This window comes from Geotrypetes seraphini, chromosome 19 (assembly GCF_902459505.1).
Source record: "Geotrypetes seraphini chromosome 19, aGeoSer1.1, whole genome shotgun sequence".
NCBI classification, from domain to species: domain Eukaryota; kingdom Metazoa; phylum Chordata; class Amphibia; order Gymnophiona; family Dermophiidae; genus Geotrypetes; species Geotrypetes seraphini.
Window position 1 is genome coordinate 11,186,927 of NC_047102.1, and position 14,039 is coordinate 11,200,965.

The following is a 14,039-nucleotide window of genomic DNA, read 5'->3' on the forward strand; positions in this document are numbered from 1 at the left end:
GAAAGACGTTTAAACAGATCAGTTTCTGTTTCATTACTAGATTATTGCATTTCCCGCAAGGAAAGTTCTCTTGTAATGCTTCTTTAATTCAATAAAATCATTTTTAAAAATTATTTCCAGGCTATCTATACAATTTGCACCCCCCAAACCAGAAGCCTTATTCTTGAATGCGTTCTCTCTTCTTAGGGCTGCTACACTGTGATCCTTAACTCCTTCGAGACTTACGTGTACCTGGCAGGAGCTCTCGCCATTGGAGTCTTGGCTATTGAGGTATGAAAGAGGGGTAAGGCTGTGATTATGCTGGCCTTGAGCCATTCCTCAAAAAGTCACTCGTCAGTCCCCTGGTTGGCCTCTTAATAAGATCTTAGGCCACTGCAGAAAACATGGTGCATGAAACGGTGAGAAAACCTGAATCCCTTGTTTATGGAAGCTCTTCCCCAGTGGGGGGGAGGGGGGTGTCTGCAGGCACCCTTCCTTTTCTCCACTCCTCGCTCCTTCCCCGCACCCCCCCCCTCCACTGCCACATGTATGCACTGCTTCCCTTCCCTTGTAATTCTGTTACATTTCTGGCACAACCAGCAACCTGATGTCGCACCAGCGTAGACTCTTCCTCCGACATCACTTCCTGGACCCACACCTAGGAAGTGACATCAGAGGAAGAGTCGACGCTGGCCCGACAGCAGATTGGGGGTTGCTACTCATGCCAGGAATGTTACAGAGGAAGGGAAGTGGGGCGCACGTGGCAGAAGGGGGGCGGGGAAGAAGTGTGTGTGGGGGTGGGGGTGGAGAAAAGGGCAGGGGAGGGACACCACCGCCCTGGGTGCCTCTCACCCTTGCTCTGCCCCGGAAGTGGAGGAGCATGGGCTGTGAAGCAGGGAAGCTGGGGTCCAATCGCCGTTGCCGCTCGTTGTGACCCTGGGTAAATAATTCACTCTGTTGCCACAGGCCCCAATGGACAGGCCTGTTTCCTAAGCTGTGGTGGAACCGTACAGTTGAATGCAGTACCACGGCGGGTTTCACTCCCTGTGGATTTTGATACGAAACATTGTACATTCCCAGCCATTGAACATTCTTAGAAAAGTGTGTAAGATTGGGACCCGACTTAACCCTCTGTCTTAACTGTGCCTCTGGAGAGACCTTATAGGTTATGCAGAGCACACACACACACCCCGAGCACCCCCAAAACCCACTATACCCACCTGTCTAAAACCTCGGTAGCCCTTATGGCATTACAGTAGGGTTGGGGGGGGGGGAGATTGGTGGCCTCACTTGCTCCACAATAAATGTAATGGTAAGAGTGGCTTCCCTCTCTATGGTTTACTAGCCTATCCCCAGGCTAATTTAAGACACCTGTGTGCAGCTCTACTAGGCTTTCCTAAACTAAGTGCTGATGTTCTGGAGACAGATATATACATTTTTATTCTGATCTTTGCGGGGGTGAGGGGGTCATTGAACACTGGGTGAGTGTGTGTGGGGGGGCTTTACTTGGTCTCTGCAGTGGTTATCTGGTCCTTTTGGGCACTTACATCGTCCAAGTTGCAAGGTATAAGTTCTGTCCAGGAAGTCTTGGAAAACCTTCATTTATCCCTGTAGGACAACGAAGTCTAGGTCAGCCCACATTATGCCCAATCCCCGCCTGAATCACTCCTCCAGATACACCCCTTTTAGCTCTGGGCACACAGCGGCATTCAGAGGCCTAAAAAATCCCTGGATAGGTCCAAAAAATAGGTTTGATTATCGGCACTTGAACGACCTGTCTTGTAGGTCAGCCAAGTGCTGACTTGGGCGGGTTTTAAGACGTGTTTAAGTTTCGATTATGAGCCCCATAGTATTGAGGTCTGGTTTTTTTTTTTCACACTTTATCTTTTATAATTTATACATCTCAGTGGTCCCAACAATACTTATTAACAGTACGTTTTCATTTTTGATATAACTGATGTTGGTTTTTTTTACTTTCCATAAACAACACAGCTTTCACACGCTGTGGTATTCGTTTTGCATAATAATGACCTGCGTTGCATACATTTGCATGCGAAGCAGCTCATGATATTTTAATGCAGCTTGATCTGCAATTTTTTTTAAATGTTAAGTTGTATTATTGAGAAGAAACACAAGTTATTGCCAATTGAAGTGTGCCATGGCGATAAAGGGTCCTTAGACTGTAAGTCCCTGGGGACAGGGACGTTTCCTACTGTGTCTGCATGTAATTGGCACTAAGGTATAAACCAAATTCAGTCCCACAGCAAGTCACCGAGACACCTTCTTCCACCTTTTAAAGAATCTGATGAAACCCTCCACTATTGTTTTTGATAAGAACAATTCATTGGCAGATCACCTCAATCTCTGTTTTATATTTATTCAGCTGCTGAGTGACAAACCCAGAAAAATTTGAGCCAGTCCTCGGCAGCTGTTGGTGCTCAGTCACAGAGGACAGGGAAAGGGAGGAGGGGAAGGAAACAGGCCTTAGAGAGGATTTCTGGTCAGGAGTTGTTCTGGCTTGGAGAGGAGGGTTATTATTCAGAACGCCTGCGCTAGTTAGAGCTGGGGAGTGTGTGGACCCTGCTTTCCAAGGACAAAGGATAAGTTTGGGAAGGAAGGGGAAGGTGGGAGGTGCCGGGAATGAGAGGCCTGGCCAGCACTAATCATTGGAGTGTCTCCAGGACTCTCTCATCAACAGCAGTGGTTTTTATGAGGCCGTTTCCCTCACTGACTCATTCCTTCAGCAGGTCTCCTTCCTCAGGCTGGTATCAAATACACTGGCCTTGAGATATTCGAACCTGACATAGGCCGAATTAAGTTGTGTGTCTCATTGTGAGAGAGAGGTTCTGATTCGGTACTGTTACTGGGCGAAGTGGTCTTCCTACTCTTAGCCTTTGTTCTCTATCACGAGGCACATTCATAGGCTGGGCAGCACCAGTATGTTGAGCTGATTTTGAGGGTGGGGGGGGGGGGCATGGAGGGTGGCAACAGGGCGATGGCTTGAGACTGAGACTCCAGCATCTCAAGGAGCCTTCTTGACAAGGCCAAGTCATGTCATAGAAACTCCATTGCTTGTTGGATGCTGGAACCAATCTGAGGTGCTGGGGACTGCATGGCTTGAGAGAGGATGTGCAGGGGGTTTAGGGTCTCTTCAGTGAAGAACAAAGTGTTTCCTCCACGTGGGCCAGGTCATCAACGGAAGAAAGAGTGTTCACAAATCGTTTTCTGCTCTGGAGGATCTTTAACTACAGCGATGTCCTAGTGAGCAGCAAACCGAAGGCCTCTCTATAAGAGCACTCATCCTTATTAGGGACGGACAGTCATTAATAATGAAGCTGCCATTTTCACCGTTGTTTCCTGTTATTGACAAATGAAAATGGGCAGAATTTCATTTGCCAATGACAGGTCCCCTCCATAGTCAACAGACCTTCCCAGTGATCCAAGTCCCCCTGCCAACTCCCCATAGGCCCTCCCCCAGGTTTACCTGAATCCTTGCTGGTCCAGTGGAAGTCTTTTGGGGGCAAGAGCGATGCTATGACTTTTCTAGCTGCCATATTGGATGTGGCTGCAGCCATGTGCGGGAGCAAATGATCATTGCTCCTGTCCCAAGGGACCACCGGGGATTCAAGTAGGACTAGGGGACCTACTGAGGGGTGGAGAACCATGAGGAAGGGGGGAAGGGAGGCATATCTGTTCCTGGAAAGAGAGAAGAGTGGAGGAAGGAGAACCAGAATGGGGGGGGGGGGGGGTAGGAAATTTTCACTTTGTGTCATCTCCCATGATGACAAGGTGGAGGAGGGGGAACCCCTGAAGAAAATGAACATTCCCCTAAATGACACCAAACAAAACTTTTATGGATACCTATCCCTAATCATTATTGTAGAAGTTATTCTTGTTATAAGAATGCATTGAATTCTCTTTCTCTAGAAGAAATTCATGCTGGCTGGAGTTATATCTTGAGTGATATTTTGTGTTCCTGTAGCACTGGGCATTGGAATTAAAATTCAGGTCCCAGAGATGAGAGGATTTCCAGAGCGATGCTGCCCCCTAGTGCACAGCTCTCTCATAGTACTGTAATTCTGCTACTGGAAGATGCAGAATTCTTGGGGGGAATTCAACTGGGTGCCTATGTGGTAGGAACCTATTGTGTAATAGCTAGGGTTACCATAAGGCTCCAGAAAAAGGAGGACGGATTGAGACATCCAGGTGTTACTCCCATTGCTTTCAGTGGAAGTAACATGTAGATGTCTTAATCTGTCCTCCTTACTTCTATTGCTTTCAATAGATGTCTCAATCCGTCCTCCTTTTTCTGGAGCCGTATGGTAACCCTAATAGTGGCAGCTGGGTGCCCAGGTAGAGAATGACACGGTGACAAAATTCATCACCATTCCCATCCCCGCGGATAACAGCAGGAAACAATCCCGTGTCATTCCTTAGTGTCTGCTCAACCTCAGGCCTTCTATACCAGCATTCTTCAATGCAACGCTTGAGGGTCAATGGTTGTGCTCAACAATATTCTCCTTCTCTCTCTCTCTCTCTCTCCTTAAAGAATGACATGGAGATGGTTTCCCACGGTTATCCACGGGAACGGTGATGAATTTTGTCACCGTGTCATTCTGGGCCCCAGATTCCATAATAGAATTCTAGCATACTTGGCATGGGAACACCTACCTGAATGTGCCTCGGAGACTTGGCGGCAGGGAAGTGCGCAACTTACATTATTCTGTAGCGGCAAACATGATGTCATGTGCAAACATGATGTCATGTTCATGGCAGTGTATGATCCCTGTGCGTTTGGGCAGGGAACTGGGCATACTGGGTTCCTACTCTCCTTTCTAGAGTAGGCTCCTAGCAGGTGCCCTGTAAAAGAATTGCCCTTAAAGGGGGCAATTCTCTGAAGGTCACCTAAAGTCAGGTAGCGGGAAGATGTACACAGTGGCTCTGACCCAACAGCACCTAAAATATAGTCACCGAGGAACACGACACATAGCGCATATTAATCATGAGTTAGGCACCGTTTATAGAATCGCAGCAAAACCTTGGGCACCCTCTATCTATAGCGGGGTTTTCTTGGCCTAAATACCAGTACCTAAGTTAGGCTCTTATCGTTGCCTAAGTCCAGTTTAGGCACGCACACCCCCAAAAAGTCTAAGATCCACTCGCAATCCACTCCTAACCATGCCCACTTTCTGGTAGGCACCTTGGACTAGGCGCCTACCTGAAATTCATAGGCGCCTACTGAGTTCGTGCATTAGGCGCCGTCGACTCTGGTTCGAGTCCCAACGGCCTGACGAGTTAAAGATCCAAAAAAGAAGACGGTCAGGTGCTAGTCCGACGAGGTCCCCACAGTAGCTGTCGACGTGTCCAGCCGCCTGGTTACAGTTCGCCCTCTTCGCCTAGCTCCTTCGATCTTCCCAAACGTGATGTCCTGTTCCAGTGATCTCTCTCTTCCAACAGTGTGACCAAATGAATGACCACCCAATTAGTTTTGATTTTTCCCAATTATGAGCTCGTTGTTGATTATTATGAGCGCCGTCTGAGCTTTTTTAAATAATTAAATTAGGTACCTAGATCAGCTAGGCACTCCAATCTAGGTGACTAATTCGGGCATCATTTATAGAATCCAGGCTTATAAAATTCTTTCATGTCTCAAATCATGGACCTAAAGTTAGGCCTGAGCACTGCTATTAGTTAGGTATGCAACTGATAGTATTCTATACCCTGTGCACATTACGTACACCCTCCTCGCAGTTGCGTATTATGATATTGCGCAGTAAATACTAGGCAACCCCCAATGTGCCATGCCCAGTGGTGTAGTAATAGAGGCAGGAGAGAGAAAGATAAAGGAAGAGAGAGAGTATTCAAACGATTGTAGATACGAATATTTGATACATGATTTTTATTATGATTCTATGTGTTTGACCTGCTTTCTGTTTATAATTCTTATAATATTCAATAAAATTATTGAACTAAAAAAAAAAAAAAAAGTAATAGAGGCAGGGGGGCACCTCTCCTCCTCTCGGCCGCCTGCTCCTTCCCACCCCTCCCCCACCCTGCACGCGCCTTCACGTCCAATCTGCTGCCTTTGTTGGTCTCGGCTCTCCCCCCCCCCCCTTACATCACTTCCTGGTCGCGGGACCAGGATGTGATTGGGCAGCAAGTTGGAGATGCTGCTCATGCCGGGGAAGTTAAAGAGGCACGGGGGAAGGGGCGTGCACGTGTGGCGGGGGAGGGAGAATGTCACCACCCTGGGCGCCTCCCACCCTGGCTACGCCACTGGCCATGCCCCTCCCTGGTACACCCCCCCCCCCTTGCAGTTGTGTACTATGAAATTTGTGTGCTCAAACTGAAGAATGCCAACTAAGGGCGATTCCATGTGTAACTGCAAATTAACACCAATTAGTACCAATTTTAGTCTTATTGTTTATTAATGCTAATTAGCAACTAATACAACAATTAAGTTGCATGTATCACTGTGGCATTCTGTAGCTTTCGCACACAGTAGTCGGATACTTTGTGTCAGCAATAGTGAGGTTCTTGAGAAATGACACAACAAAAGCCATGTGATCACGATTGCGGTTTGAGATCCGGAGCGTGTTCCTTTTGCCACATGTCTGGAGAGGCACAGAATCTGTGTATTAGCCCCACCCGTCATAAGTTATGCATGAGTGCCTTCACAGTAATAAAGGCTAGTATAAGATGTGTGGATGCTTCCAGTCGTCAAAAGTAGACGCAGCCAGAGGACACCTTGGGATGCTTCCTTATTTGTCGGACTTTGGTGCTGTTGTAGACCTTCGGATGACTCGAGGGAGTCTGCTCCTGTGTCGAAGTCATTTCTTTAGTGAAACAGTTCGCCTGCCTCCCTGCTAATTCTCCTGTCTTTCTTTACAGCTCTTTGCCATGATTTTTGCCATGTGCCTGTTCCGAGGGATCCAGTAGATGCTGCCAAGGTTGCGATAGGAAGATTCCGAGGTGCAGGCATGGAAACAGGAAAACAAGACTTTTTCATTTTTTATTTTTTTTTTGAACAGCTTTGGATTGTAATATATGAAGGAAAAAGACTGTACTTCAGGGGCAGGGACTTTGAGGTGCTGTTCGTTAATATTTATGCTCCTTGAGCAGGAGGGAAGGGTCTTAGTCTAGCAGAGGGAGAAGCCGAAGAGCACTTGGAGCAAGACCATTACCCAATTCACGGACCTCTGAGAGGAAAACAAAAATACCATTCCAGCACGAGCCACATAACCCCCAGGGCTGATACCAGCTCCATTGGATGCACGCTAGAATCAAGAAAGTAACAGAAGGAGCTGGCAGACCGCGAGTGTCCAGGGGAAGCTGTGTTCATTGAGGTGGAGCAGTGATGCAGTGAGAGCCCGGGGCTGCAGGATGACCGCGGCTACAGGCATCGAGTGGCAGGCAATGAACAAGCGACCAGTCCAGAGGCTTTGCTATGTGCAATTACAGATCTGCCCACTAGAGCGTGCTCATCAGCTCAGCTCCCAGTGCACTGAATCCAGGAGAGAGCACCAACTACTGAGGATGTGTTTGCGTCATCTGTCCTGGAGAGATGCACACTTCCCCACCCCCCCCCACTTCCCCACCGCACCTTCATCATCAAAGTTCTCCTTGCAGAACATTCACCTGTTGGCTTGTGTGGACCTGGTAGGAACGTTGCAGTCTGTATCGACGCATATTAGGCACAAAGATACATCCTTGTATTAACTAACAGAGCATCACTGTGATTGAAGGGGGTTGTGGGGGTGGGATGGGTGGGTGGTGGTAGCAAGCTATGTATGAAGTATGACTATCATCCTTTTACTGCAGTACAGGGGATGGGAAACAGAGCTTTGGAGCACTAAGAAGTTTAATCTGCATTTTTGCTGGCAGGTTACTTTTTTTTACTGCATCAGTTTTCTTTGTTGATGTGACAGTGGTGGGGGGGAACATACTGTAACAACCACATTCCTACACCCCTCTTTTTGCATCCTGGAAGGGGTAGATTTCTTCTTCAGCAGACATTACCGTGGATATCCGCTGACCTAGCAGGATGCGCTTGGCATTTGGGACGAACGCTGTTCTCATAAGCAGAGACCTTCTCCCCCTTGCCTGCCCTAGCAGTGCCCCTCCCAAACTCTTATTCTGTTGGCTCCTCTTCCTCATTTTGGCAAAGATCCAGGTGCAGAATCTGAGACATGAGTAGAGAATGACCCCGTCTTGACCCAGATGGAGAACCAGCACAATATGAGGGGTTAATAATTTACCACAGACCCCACTGAGGACATAAAACTTGCTACCATGCCCAAAATGAGAGCACCACCCCATATACTCATGTATAAGTCAAGGGCGGCTTTAGGACTAAAAATGGCCGTATATAAGTCAAGGCTCTCCTCCAGTCCTCCCTCCCTCTCCTGGTCCAGCACCCCTCCTCTGCCTCCAAATTTGCCATCTCTCTCTCTCTCAGACCAACCTGCCAGCCTTCCTAGTCCCATGAGGTTGTACTACAGCAGTGCACCAAAAACAAGGCTTTCCAAACAGGCACTAAGGTGTAATAATCAACCGCAACTCCTTGTGGCAGGGACTAAAGATGGCAGCCTAGGCACTAGCAGTGCATTGTGGGTAGGCCGGCTCATCGCTCTTTCTGCATGTTCTGAGATCTCAATTCTCTTGGCAGCGGTAACTTGAAGAGGGAGGGTCTCAGACCTTCAGGAACATCCAGGGCCAGACTAAAGATTTTGGGAGGACCTCAGAACTTAGAAATAGAGGGGTTCATTCCTAGAGATTAGAAACCTGGACTGGCGATGTTGCATGCTTCTTTAAAGTGAAACGCCCACATATGACTTATGGTTGACTTATATTTAATATACTGCTCTTCCCTGGACGATAATAGAGCAGTTAACATTACTTTGCCCTAACCATAAATCCATGGTTCTAAAGTAAATGGGAGAAGGCTGGCCCAAATATTTGACACTCCCCTGAAATTTATCACCTTAGGTAGGGCTACCAGATTTTCCCATGTAGAAACCTTGACACGTGGTCCCACCCCATTCTGCCCTCAGCCTTGCCTTGTTCCGCCTCCAGCTCGACCCCCACAAAACCCTCATCTTTTTTCTCCGACCTCCAGATTGTGTCCGGAGGGCCTCTGAGCATGTGCGGATGCATGCTCAGAAGCCCTCCATACACGGTCAGAGGTAAGGCTTTCCAAAACCTGGACAAACTACTGGGTTTTGGAAAGTCCATCTGAGCACCCAGACAGACCTCTAAAAAGAGGCCCATATCTGGGTTTCCCCAGACGTATGGTAACCCTAACCTTAGGCAGATGCCTGTTTTCTGTATATTTAAATCCGGTCATGGAGATATCTGAGAAGGAGGAGTGGTTGTGTCATCTTTACACTGTGCTGTGTTACTGTGGAAGCCCTGGGACACAAGATCCATTTTTGCCTTTTAATACCAGCTCTCTGTGACCTTGGGCATGTGATGTTACCTTCCTGTGCTTTTGGCCCTTTCTGTTCAAGAAATTAAGGGGCCCTTTTACTAAACTGTTCGCTGCTAAAGAGAGCCTAACTCAGCTAAAAATTGAGTACCATGAGATGACCTCAAGCATCCTGCAGTAACTCCAAAATGTGCGCGCAATTTTTTAATAAAATTGGGCTTTTTTTTAGGGGGGCGTGTCAAGGGCAGACAGTAGGCATTCCTGCATTGGCCAGTTAGCGCATTGCATTACTGCATGCAAACTGGTTAGCGCATGGATAAAGCAGAGACCCTCACCGGTTTTTAAACAAGTGGCGGTAGGTGCTGACACGTAAATTTCAAAAATGAATGCTAATGCCACCCTTGGCACATGGTCATTACTAAAAAAATTTTAAAAAATAGAAAATAGGCCATTTTATGGCTGCAGTTAAAAAGGGGAAAGACCTGCGTAAGCTTCACTTTTGTAAAGCAACGTCTGAATTATTACGCATAACTTTTTTGCGTATGGGAAAGTATCCACTAGAGGTCCTCAGACATTCCCTGAAAACAAGGGCAATGTGACGTTTTCTGACATGCAAGTTTCTTTTCCGTAAGAAACTTTTGAATCGCTGAAAAAGAAATCGATACAGGAAGTTCCCCGACCTGTACCGAACCCAGCGCTGCTCCTGGTGCATCGGTCGGTTCCGCTGTGCTGAGTCACGGTGGGGTATTTATTCTGCAGAGCTTATTGGATGGTATAATCTGCTGAGCGGGTTTTTAAATGTTTTTTTTTTTCTGGAGGGGCTGAAGGGAGTTGAGCAGGGATTAATGTAAATATTTTGAAAGATCTTCTATTTTGAGAGCATAAATGTTCCTTTTTTCTTATGACTGTGCAGGTAATTTCTCCTGATGCTTTTTCTAAGAATTCTGGTTATTGGACAGCGCAGGAAAGACTGCAGCCTCTGTTCACCTTTGTTTCTTATTAAAAAAAAATAATAATAAATAGAGAAAGTAAAAGGATTTCAGTGCCCAGGTTGTCTGTGTTATTTTGTGAGCAGACACTGCCCTGTCAAATTCAATACGTCGTATTTTTGGGGTTGAGATCATGTTCTTTAATGATGCTGCCACAGGTAATTCATCTCCGTCTTCAGAAGTGGGGTATAAAAAGGTGAACCATAATTAGGGTTACCAGATTTTCCGAACAGAAAATCCAGACCCCCTACTCCCACCCCCATCCCCCGCTGCGCGTGTGGATGCCCTCCTTCTCGACAGGGATTTGTTGGAAGCGTTTCAAAACCCGGACAAAGGAGCGGAGCACATGTCTGGGGGAAAATCCAGATGTCTGGTAACCCTAACTTCTGAAAGAAGCCCAACGTTGTGGATCAAAGGGTCGAGCGAGGATGCTACTGTGCTCGTCGTCATCATAAAGCAGAGTTGTTGCTACCGGTGCACCACAGACTGTAGTGGTTCAAGTGTAATGACCTCCGCGACGCACGCCTTGTCCCGTGGAAACAAATGCGATGTGGGAAAATGTAAAGCGTCTTCTGTCTGAAAGGAGGAGAGACCCAGGCGTAGGACCGGCGGGTGAGGGGGGAAGAAGACGGCAGATTGATGTTTTCAGTAATGCCCTCTTGGGGGGGGGGGGGGGTGACTGAGCAGAACTGATTGATGCCGAGATCCCTATCAGTTTCCGCTGCCCTCTCATCTGTAAGAGCCTCATTTGCCCTTGAATAAATGTCAGTTGCCTGATTTAGTGGTCAGGGAATGGGCAGAGGGTTTATAATGGTCATCTGTTCTCATTCCTAGCTGTTGGCATTGATCTTCCAGCAGCCAGCCATCAGGCATATGCCCAGTCCTGGGGTGATCTTGTACTGATTCCACCAGCCGTGGGTTCTAGCTAGCTGAGTCTTGCAGGCTGGCTTCCATTTTGGTCGAGTCTGATGCAACTAATCCTGCCTAAATTTCTCCCGACTTCCCCTATTGCAGAGCTACCAAAATCCATCATCCACTCACTGTCTCTCTTGTGGATATCCTGAAAACCCAACACAAAGCAGCATACCTCAATCTCCTGCTTATTCATTGTGGATATGCTGCTGACTGGCTGTGAATTCATGAGAATGTGGCAAAGGGGTTGTGGGTTCAAATTCACTTAATCCCCCCATTGCCCCAGGTACATTAGATAGATTGTGATCCCACCAGGACAGACAGGGAAAATGCTTGAGCATCTGGATAAATTCATTTAAACCATTCTGAGTTGCCCTGGGAGAACAGTATAGAAAATTGAATCAATAAATGAGGACAGATGTGGAAATCCCTGCCCTTCACCTGCTCCTGTCCCATCCTTGGGATTGTGTATTGTAGAGTGGGGAATGGGGGAAGTAGAAGCACAGAACACATGGCTCCCCATAAAGGAGATTGTGTGTGTAAACTAGGCTTGCTTGCATGCAAAACTGAAACCAAATTTCCTCTCGAATTCTAGCATAAAGAGCTTCAGATTTATATGGATTATCTGGGCAGTGCCTCTTGTCACCTGTGGATGCTGACATCTGGTGGCTCTGATTCGTAATATCACCCCAGAAGTCCTGAATAATTTAGCCCAGGGAGACCAAATATCATTTTTAGGCTCAGCTTATCTTCCCCTCCCCACCCATTCTTTCTGGTCTCTGTTTGATTCCCAAGAAAAAGAAGAATAGTTAAAAAAATAAAAGATTTTTCCGTTTCTCTGATTAAGCTGTGCTGCTGTACTGTTTGTTATCAGAAAGCTGCACTAGCAGAACCTCACTATTCCTGAACAATTTGGTTAGAGTTAAATTGTGGCATGAACCCCCCCCCCCAAAAAAAAAAAAAAAAAAAAGGTTCACAAAATCCATGACGTCAGCACAAGAAAACAAAAGAGGGACATGGGAAGGAGATTTGTGTCAGCCAACAGCAGGCTTCATATTTATCCGAAATCCATGAGGCTGGAATACGCCAGGTAGGTGATGAGGCTTCGAAGAGGCTGCATGCAAAATTCACATCATAATGCAAAAGGGGAGGGGAGGGGCATGGAAAGGATCTGGGGCAAACACGGCAGAGCAGTGCTGACATGATGTCCGGCACTGCTGAATTCTACCATTTATATCTTCCACGTACAAGTGGATCGGTTTTTCAATCCGTCAAAAATTACAATGACTAGGGGACACTCGATGAAGTTGCAGGGAAATACTTTTAAAACCAATAGGAGGAAATATTTTTTCACTCAGAGAATAGTTACGCTCTGGAACGCATTGCCAGAGGTTGTGGTAAGAGCGGATAGCGTAGCTGGTTTTAAGAAAGGTTTGAACAAGTTCCTGGAGGAAAAGTCCATAGTCTGTTATTGAGAAAGACATGGGGGAAGCTACTGCTTGACCTGGATGTTGCTATTATTTGGGGTTCCGGAATCTTTCTATTCTTTGAGATTCTGCCTGGAATATTGATACTCATTGGGGTTCTAGAATCTTTTGTTACTCTTTGGGATTCTGGAATGTTACTACTCTTTGGGTTATGGCCAGGTACTAGTGACCAGGATTGGCTACCGTGAGAACGGGCTACTGGGCTTGATGGACCGTTGGTCTGACCCAGTATGGCTATTTTTATGTGAGCCAAGTATAGGACAATCAAGCCATTGTGACATCATTGATGAGTTTGGCTCTGAGGCAATGTGGAACGAGGCATTATGACATCACAATCTAAGCTCTGGAATGTTGCTACTCCTTGGGTTTTGGCCAGGTACTAGTGACCTGGATTGGCCACCGTGAGAACAGACTACTGGGCTTGATGGACCGTTGGTCTGACCTAGTATGGCTATTTTTATGTGAGCCAAGTATAGGACAATCGAGCTATTTTGACATCACTTATGAGGTTGGCTCTGAGGCATTGGTGGAATGAGGCATTATGACATCACAATCTCAGCTCCAGAATGTTGCTCTCATTGGGGTTCCAGAATCTTTCTATTTTTTGAGATGCTGGAATGTTGCTACTCCTTGGGTTTTGGCCAAGTACTAGGGACCTGGATTGGCCACCATGAGAACGGGCTACTGGGCTTGATGGACCATTGGGCTGATCCAGTAAGGCGGCTCTCCTTATGTTCTTTGACACTGAGACTTCCTGTATTTTGAAGTTTAGTTTATCGTAAAGAGTTACAATTTTCCTCCTAAAATGTTTCCATTGTCAAGTGCCTTGTTAATAACCCGTGCACTTCCACTGAAAAGTTGTAAGGCATCTTTCCGTTACAACTGGGCCTCAGGCTCCACACCTAGTGCACGGCAGCTCCATTTCCCACCTCAGTTTCCACACAGTGGCACTGGAAACAATCCCGTTCTCCTCCCTAGTACATTCGTTTTTAGCAGAAATTTAGGCCGGGACTACCATGGATGGCCCAGAAAAGGCACCTGTATATTTTCCTCAATGTAGACTTATTACATGCAATATCAAACACAGACTGGTGAATACAGATTTTATGAAATGTTCCTTCCTATTTCATAGTGACTTAGTCCATTGCATTCATGTGGAAAGACCTTTGAACTGTGTGAAGGGCAGATCAGGCTCTGCAACGACTGGCTCTTTTCATGAAAGGTATTGAGGTATCGTGTTGAGGG

At 46.8% G+C, this 14,039-nt stretch overlaps 1 protein-coding gene across 3 annotated transcripts in view; it reads left to right on the forward strand.

The window, feature by feature from the left end:
• TSPAN18 (tetraspanin 18) overlaps positions 1-7,270 on the forward strand; it is a 106,644-nt gene extending 99,374 nt beyond the window's left edge. For all 3 annotated transcript variants that reach the window (XM_033928517.1, XM_033928516.1, XM_033928518.1), the window contains 2 exons: positions 187-270; positions 6,871-7,270. In XM_033928517.1, coding sequence (XP_033784408.1) covers positions 187-270; positions 6,871-6,918 — 132 coding nt within the window. In that variant the 3' untranslated portion in view covers positions 6,919-7,270. The remainder of the gene's footprint in view (positions 1-186; positions 271-6,870) is intronic.
• Positions 7,271-14,039: the final 6,769 nt, after the last annotated feature.